Raw genomic sequence first — 7,970 nt, 5'->3', positions numbered from 1 at the left:
AAAAAAAAAAAGAAAGTTCTGCAGTCTTGTTCTTGGCCAACACTTGCCACGGCTGACATGACACGTTATATCTTCTCTGATTGGATTCATCCCTTCATTCATCTGCTTCATCCTTGGAGAAAACCAGATCTGTGCCTTGTGTTGCTTGAAATGTCATGGTCCCATGTCACCCAGGGTTATAAGACGTAATTGTATGTTAGGAATACACCAAGCCATGTATCACTGTAAATACACAATGGGGCTAACAGGAGCAAGGGACGCTACTACTTCCCAGGGTCAGCCTCCTGGCTTCTGCCAAGAACCCTTAAAAGGTGTAATATGCTAATGACGGTTTAACCGGACATTGAGGCGTGCCCCCTCCTGTATTTGTGACGTCGCACCGCAGCCAGCAGTCCACACCTCCTGGCTGGCTGTACTTAACTGCTGTTTTTCCTGTTTTCCTCCAGGCTGGAAGACCATCACACACTTCCCCAGACAGCCCGACATGCCAGGAACAACTGCCCACAGGCCCTGCCAAACACTCACGAGGCTGTCTCCGGTGAGGGCAAGCCCAGCACCCCTGAGTCCCGCGTTTCCTCTTCATGTAAGAACGTGGGCAGCATGCCGGGTCAGCTCTGGGACTGTGATGTCTAGAACCTACGCGCAACGGCAGCAGGAGTGGCAGATGCACGCCTGCCCCTGGGAAGCCCTCTGGCCTTTGCCACAGCCCGGTGTCACAGAGGCTCATGCGCTTCCCCACCCACAGCCAGACCATGCTAGGCTGGTCCTCGGAGCACTGTCAGCTTTTCCCGTTTGGGAGCTCCTGGGGCAAGATTTCTGACTGGTGAAAGCCAGCTTTAATGTGAAGCTTTGGAGGAGGAATCCCGTGCTGATGTAGGTCTGTGACCCTGGTTCTGGTAGCTCCGATTCTGGTGCCGACAAGGACGGCCGCCTGCTGGAAGGCTGGACCGAGGCTGAAATGTGCAACTAAGAGCACAAACAACTCTGGGATCCAAACTCGTTTGAAACTTCCAGCTGATTTAACCAGAGGCCAATGGGAAATAAAAGTATTTTTTTAGATGCCAGAAAAAACATATATACTTGAATCAGAAATGTACAAAGTATTTTTTTTTAATTTTTGAAAGGAAATTAAAAGGATTATGAGCAGTTCAGATAAGACTCTAATTTCCATTTGAGTAGGAAAAACAACAGGGGAGCGGGTTGGATTCCTGTCTGAGAAACAGCTGAGAACTTGCATCTGCTCACAATTGGATTCAGACGCTTCCAGGCCCAGGTGCAGAGGGGTAGCCAGTGACGAGCCAGCAATGGCTGGGTTATTTGGGACCCTGGGTCTCTTGATGATGAGCAATTTCAGAGGTTTTGCCAGCATGGCTCATCAGTTCTTTTACACGTGTTTTATTAGAGCTGTAAATATTAATATGCTTTCCAAAGGTGAGCAGCTCAGTATTTATCCAGAGATTTCTGCTGCCAAGGTGGAGGTCTTCGGGTGTCTAACAAGTTTTGCCAATTTGACTGAATGCCGTTGAGTTAACACTGATTTCAAGTTCTTAGGCCTGGACTTCCTAAAAGGCCCCGCAGTACATTCAGGGTAACATCGCGGTAACATCCTTGCTTTACCAAAATGACCACCAAGAGGCCCTTTATCTTTGCACTGATTGGACGTGCCTCTGGAAAGCTCTGTCATGCTGCTGTTACCTGCAGGGTGGAGGCACTCCAGGTTGGTATGGATGGAAATGGCCCCGTGGCGGCTACCACAATGTTGATATTACTGTTCTGTTTCAGAACAGTTTACTTTAGCCCTGGCAAAGTCTTGGTGCAGGCACATTCTGGGTCCTTGCATGAATAGGGTGGGCACCCCAGGACACTCAGCCTTGGTGGACACGGGCGGTTCCCAGTGCTGCTTCCTAGGGAGGCAGTAGCCTCTCACCAGCCCCTCAGATGGACCAGCTGGAGCCAGAGCAGTGCTTTTCCCAAATCCTGCGGTCGGTGCCCCCATCAGCCTGCCCCAAACACTGAGACCGTGTTCTGAGTGTCCCTTCCTCAAGCCTGCTCCCATTGGCTCAGCCTGGCTGGGACCCAGGACGCTGACCCCCAGCCCTGCCCTTCTCCACCTGCCAGGGACCAAGAATAGTCACTGCCCTCCCTGGCCCTACCAGGCCCGCCCTGAGCCTCAGACCAACACCTCTAGTCCTCCTTTATTTTAAGACAAGGTCTCACTCTGACTCCCAGGCTGGAGTGCAGTGGCCAGTCATAGCTCACTGCAGCCTCACACTCCTGTGCCTAAACGATCCTCCCACGTCAGCCTCCTGAGTAGCTGGGACTACAGATGCACCACCATGCCAGCCAAAGTTTTTTTTTATCTTTTGTAAATACGGAGTTTTGCTATGTTGCCTGAGCTGGTTTTGAACTACTGGCCTCAAGTAATCCTCCCACCTGAGCCTCCCAAAGCACTGGGATTTGGGCATGAGCCATCATGCCTGGCCCTCTTAGTCGCCTTTAAAATCCTTTAGCTTGACAGAAAGTTCTTCCTTTGGAGAAACCAAGCCCCAGATTAAGTTTTCTCTGGATCAGGAGTAAGCCTTTTCCATGCCTGCAGTAGATTCCATTCTGACTTCTGCCTTCTTTCAGACAGGCCTGCCCATGGCCTGCTGCTGTCTCCCCAGGCCTCCCTGCCCCCCTCCCCATCCTGTCGCCTGCCTCTGGCTCAGTAGATAAGGGGGCTACGGTTAAGCAGAGGGATGAGTGAGGGGGAGGGGGAATGAGCATGGGGAGAGCAGGGAGCTGGCAGTGCTGGGCTGGGTGTGGGCACCCCTGAGCCAAGCTGCCTTCTGCTTCATTCCTTCCCTGCTCAGGAGCTTGGCCTGACTTCCTCCAGACAGTCCTCCTTCTCCAGCCCTCCCCTCAACTTCAACTGATTGATTGATGGTAGAGAGGGGTGTCTCTCTGTGCTCCCAGGCTGGTCTTGAACCCCTGGGCTCAAGTGATTCTCCTGCCTCAGCCTCCCAAAGTGCTGGGATTACAGGTGTGGGCCCCCTCCACTTCCCTTCTCTGGCTCACCTTGCCCCAGGCCACGCTTCCCACAGGTCTCCTTGCATGCAGCGCGCAGCTGACTCTGGCCTGTGCTGGGAACTACCCCCCCCACCCAGAGACCCCATAGAAACAACCGCCTCCACATTGAATTTCTTGAGTAAGAGCCTTTGCGATTTGCATTCAGTTGGCACTGCAGGGAAAGCTTATGAGGAGGAACCTGTTGGACCCTCAAACTGCTTGATCTGTGGAATGCAAGGCCAGAAAGTACATTTCTAGGCAAAGGACTCGGCCCCAAATGCCAAGAGGAAATACTTCCTATGGGAAAAGGCCAAGAATATGGCTTAGCATTTTGCAAAACACTGGCCTGAGGAAAGCCATTCTCATTTCCCCACCAACCACGACTATCTTGAATATCAAAATCACATGCCTTGGGACTTCATAGGCCGGGAGTTAAAATGCCCAGAAATGGACCAGCAGGCAAGAGATACTACCGTGCCACAGGGAGCCTCTGGTGCGCACCCAGGGTGCCCCAGATCTTAGCTCCTGGCTCTTTAGTGTGTGTGTGGGGGGGGGGGGGGGGGGTCTCTTGTTCTTTTTACTTATTTTTATTTATTTTTTATTTATTTTTTTGAGGTGGAGTCTTGCTCTGTCACCAGGCTAGAATGAAGTCGCACAATCTCGGCTCACTGCAACCTCCGCCTCTGGGTTCAAGTGATTCTCCTGCCTCAGCCTCCCGAGTAGCTGGGACTACAGGCACGCACCACCACACCTAGCTAATTTTTGTATTTTTAGTATAGATGAGGTTTCACCATGTTGGCCAGGCTGGTCTCGAATTCCTGACCTCAAGTGATCCTCCCGCTCCAGCCTCCCAAAGTGCTGGGATTACAGGTGTGAGCCACCGTGCCCAGCCGGTCTCTTGTCCTTGGTGGGATCTCTGAAAGTCTGCAGTGCAACCTGTGCTGGAGGAAGTGGGGGAGGAGAAAGTGACAGTTGAACCAAGACCACCTCATGGCTTTGGGGGACGCCAGCTCAGTTCCTCCTCTTTTGTGGCCACCCGCCCCCCCCCCCCCACACACACACCCTGGGAAGCTCCTGGTCCTAGAGGGCTTGCCTGGCGTGGGCACAGCTTTGTGACACCACACGTTGTAATGGGGTTCCCCTGCGTGTAGCCCAGCAATTCTGTGTGACTCCACTCAAGTATTCTTTTTGCACCTACGCTTTGTCTCCTGGCCCTATTCTAAGCACACAGCCTGTGCCAACTGTCCTGAAGCTCTAGTTCCAGACCCAGATCCAGGTGGATGCCGCCCAGTGCCACCCGCTGGGTTCTGGTATCAGAAATAGATTCTCGTTTGGGTCAAAAGAGAATTATCTGGAAGTCAAAGCCCCTTGCTTCAGGGAAACCTGCAGGGAAGGTCCCTTTATATTTAAGATGAAACAGATCACACTGCAAAGCGGCAAAGGTGTTTCCAAAATGAAAGAACTGAGAGGAGTTTGGCCTAAGGGAGCCACGGATGCAGCTCTGTCACAGTGTTGCTGCAGCAGTGACATGGACCCCTTTAGCTGTAGGAGAAGGGGTCGTGGCATCCGAGATACAGGAACATCTGTTCCCAGGTCCCTGGGAGGCCCCTCGGCGTGCTGTCTGGGATTCTCTGTCGGCTTCCCCATGAAGGGCTCTTGCATGTCCCAGCTGTCCGGGTCCCGGGTGGGCGTCAGCCATGGCACCTGTCACTGGGAGTCAGGGCACTTCCTGGCCACCTTGGGTGCACCAAGGGGTTCATCATTAAGGAGCCTCGGGCTGCTTCGTGAGGAGCACCCTGCCTCTCAGGTTGTTGGTTTTAGGTAGCTCACACCTGTAATCCCAGCACTTTGGGAGGCCGAGGTGGGCGGATCACGAGGTCAGGAGGTCGAGACCATCCTGGCTAACACGGTGAAACTCCATCTCTACTAAAAATGCAAAACATTAGCTGGGCCTGGTGGCAGGCGCCTGTAATCCCAGTTACTCGGGAGGCTGAGGCAGGAGAATTGCTTGAACCTGGGAGGCAGAGGTTGCAGTGAGCCAAGATCAAGCCACTGCACTCCAGCCTGGTGACAGAGCAAGATTCCGTCTCATATATTTGAGTTTCAGATGAGCAAATGTGCCTCCATGTTCCATGTGGTGGCGCCTCGCTGTGGCCCAGGGAGACAATTCGTTGTTCTGAGGGCTTTCCAGAGGCTGAGGGAGCTGGAGAGGCTGGAGGCAGGGTGATCTGCACATCCCTGGGCTGTGCCCTCCACGCCCCCCTGCCCAGCGAATTCCCAGCCTGCATGAGTAAACAAGTGCCCCAAGCCGCAGGCACCAGGAAGCCCGCAGGGCCTGGCTGGGGTGCGCTTTTCTTGGCTTTACAGCCCAGTGCAGGAGAAGGCATCCTTAGAGGGGCTCCAGAGCAGATCGGGACTGAACTTTCTCTCCTCCTCCCCAGTGGCCATCAACGCCAGGCCCAGAGAGTGGCGGCCAAGAGGATGTCAGGAAGAGCCTCACCCGGCCAGCACAGGGACCCCCAGCCAGCCGAGGGAGGCGCCCCAGGACCCAGGCAGGAGAGAGATCACCAGGTAAGGGGATGTCACAAGGCCTTGAACCCTACTCTCGGAGCTCTTGGAGTGGGCGCCCCCCCGCCAGATGCAGAGCTCCTCTGAGGCCCAGCCTCTGTCAGGGGAAGCCAAGGAGCAGTGTCAGGATTCCCAGGGGAGGGCAGCCGCCGCTCCTGGCCACCCTCCGACGGTTGTGCTACCTGAGAGCCATCAGTCAGACTCGAAGGACATGGCACTCAGAGACATCCCCACGGAACTAGTTTTCAGACTGCCAGGCGAACATGTCCGGGACTGTGTGATGGAGTGGCTTGGGGACAGTGTCCCGTCTTAGCTCTTTACGTCTGGAGGAGGTGGGCTGGAGGGCAGAAAGATGGAGAAGGAGGTAAGTAAATAGTCTGGCTCTGAAGTTACTTCCTGAAACAGAAACTGGGCTCCCAGGCCGTGGCATGGTGGCGCACACCTGTAATCCCAGGATGCTGGGAGGCTGAGGTAGGAGGATTGCTTGAGCCCAGGAATTTGAAACTAGCTTGGGCAACATAGTGAGACCCTGTCTCAAAAAAAAAAAAAAAAAAGAAAAAGAAAGGAAAAAGAAACTGGGACCCCAAGCAGAAGAAAAAGAAAAAAAAAATGGTGTTTTCCCTTCCTCTGCACCACATGCACACAGACTGGCCCTGTGGGTCGTCAGGGGTTCTTTGGGGTCTAGAAAGGACCTTCCCAATCTCTCCAGCTCTTCCTTTTGGACCTGGAGAAACCTGCTCAGGGAGAGGCGCCTGGCCTGGGTCTCAGACCCTGCCTGTCCAGATCACCAGGCAGGCCAGCTGCCCCTCACCGCTTCCTCCCAGCCACAAGGGAAGCCAACCTCCCATAGTAAAATAGGGGCTGGAGCAGCTTCAGCTCAGCTCTGGAGGCCCCAGGAGAGCCTGCACCCCACTAGCAGAGAAAATCAGAGAGACAAAGAGGCAGGAAGAGAAATAGATAGGGAGCGACAGACAGGAGGAGGATGCCAAAGAAAGGGGGCGTGGTCGAGTGTGCGGAGCCCCGCAGCGGCTGCAGCTTCCTCTGGTGGGGATAGGCTAGAAGCTGAAATCCGAACTGAACTGGGGGAAGGACAGGAAGGACCTGGACGAGGGAAGGGTGGCCGGCCATCTCTAAGGGGAAGAGGGGTCAAAGGTGGCTGCATTGTTAGGGGATGGGCCAAGCCACTGGTCTCCTCCAATCCATTGCCAACCTGCCTGGGGACCCAGGGACCCTCCTCCCCTACCTGGGCCTCCTCCCCTCTCTCTGTGGCTGAAGAAGAGCTTGTCTGCCAGACCAGGGGTTCTCAGGCTTTCAGCATCCCCCTGAAATAAAGGCTCAAAATGAGAGACCTCTGAAGGGCGGGCCAGAGCCATCTCATGCCCCCATGCCAGACTGCATTCTCCCCTGCGGTTCAGCCAGGCCAAACCTCCCTTTCCGCTGTAGGCCACTTCTTTTTACTTCCTGTCAATGCTGAGCTCATTTCTGAGGCTCTCCACTGGGGTCAGCCCTCTCTCCCCAGAAATAATTGTTTTCACAGTCAGTAGGCAGCCGACCCCAAGGGACCTCATTACATCCAGCAGGGTTGCCTAGCTGGCCCCCCAAGATTCTGTTGGGCACAAAGGCCCCTCAGAGTCCAGCCCAGAGGTGCCCTCCCCTTGGTGTCAGTCACTGAAGCCAGCTCTTATGTTAAGCCTGGGGGTTCTGTGTGAGGAAGGAGAGCATGGAAAGAGGGAGAAGGAATAAAAGTCCATCCCCTCTCCCCCTGCCTCACTGGCAACGTCATCCAGAATATGACGCCATTCTAGATGAGGTGTGCGTGTGAATACGTCATATGGATGTGGTCTAGAGTGCCACAATCTTCTAGATGGCAAAAGGCCATCTCTTGTTAGGCTGACTTCCGCTCTAATTCAGGTCTCAGCTAAGCATCCCTTCCTCCTCCCTGACCCCAAAATGCAGGTCACACCCTTCTGCCAGGCTCAACAGCAGCCACAGTCCCCCCACGGGGCGGAGACCCCACTGTGTTGTCATGGGGTCTGTGGCTGCCTCTTGCTGCTTCAGAAACAAGCACGGTGTGCAGGGCATTCGGAGTGTGCAGGGCCTGCTGGGGGTACAGGGAGTGAAGGGCATGCAGAGAGTGTGCACAGTGTGCAAGGAATACAGGAAGTGCAGGGCATGCAGGGAGTGTGTAAGGAGTACAGAGAATGCAGGACATGCAGGGCGTGTGCACCATGTACAGGGCATGTAGGGAGTGTGCACCATGTGCAGGGAGTGTGCACCGTGTACAAGGCATGTAGGGAGTGTGCACCATGTGCAGGGAGTGTGCACCGTGTACAGGGCATGTAGGGAGTGTGCAC

At 54.6% G+C, this 7,970-nt stretch overlaps 1 protein-coding gene across 3 annotated transcripts in view; it reads left to right on the top strand.

The window, feature by feature from the left end:
* ARMC9 (armadillo repeat containing 9) overlaps positions 1-7,970 on the top strand; it is a 179,129-nt gene that overhangs the window by 165,560 nt on the left and 5,599 nt on the right. For 2 of the 3 annotated variants that reach the window (XM_032277937.1, XM_032277938.1), the window contains 2 exons: positions 447-583; positions 5,490-5,638. In XM_032277937.1, coding sequence (XP_032133828.1) covers positions 447-583; positions 5,490-5,623 — 271 coding nt within the window. In that variant the 3' untranslated portion in view covers positions 5,624-5,638. Of the gene's footprint in view, positions 1-446; positions 584-5,489; positions 5,639-7,970 lie in introns of those variants that run through there. The other variant, XM_032277939.1, reaches the window with a different exon arrangement.

This window comes from Sapajus apella, unplaced genomic scaffold (assembly GCF_009761245.1).
Source record: "Sapajus apella isolate SASKATOON/1434 unplaced genomic scaffold, GSC_monkey_1.0 scaffold10, whole genome shotgun sequence".
In the NCBI taxonomy this organism is placed as follows: domain Eukaryota; kingdom Metazoa; phylum Chordata; class Mammalia; order Primates; family Cebidae; genus Sapajus; species Sapajus apella.
This window is presented reverse-complemented; position numbering and strand designations above follow the sequence as displayed.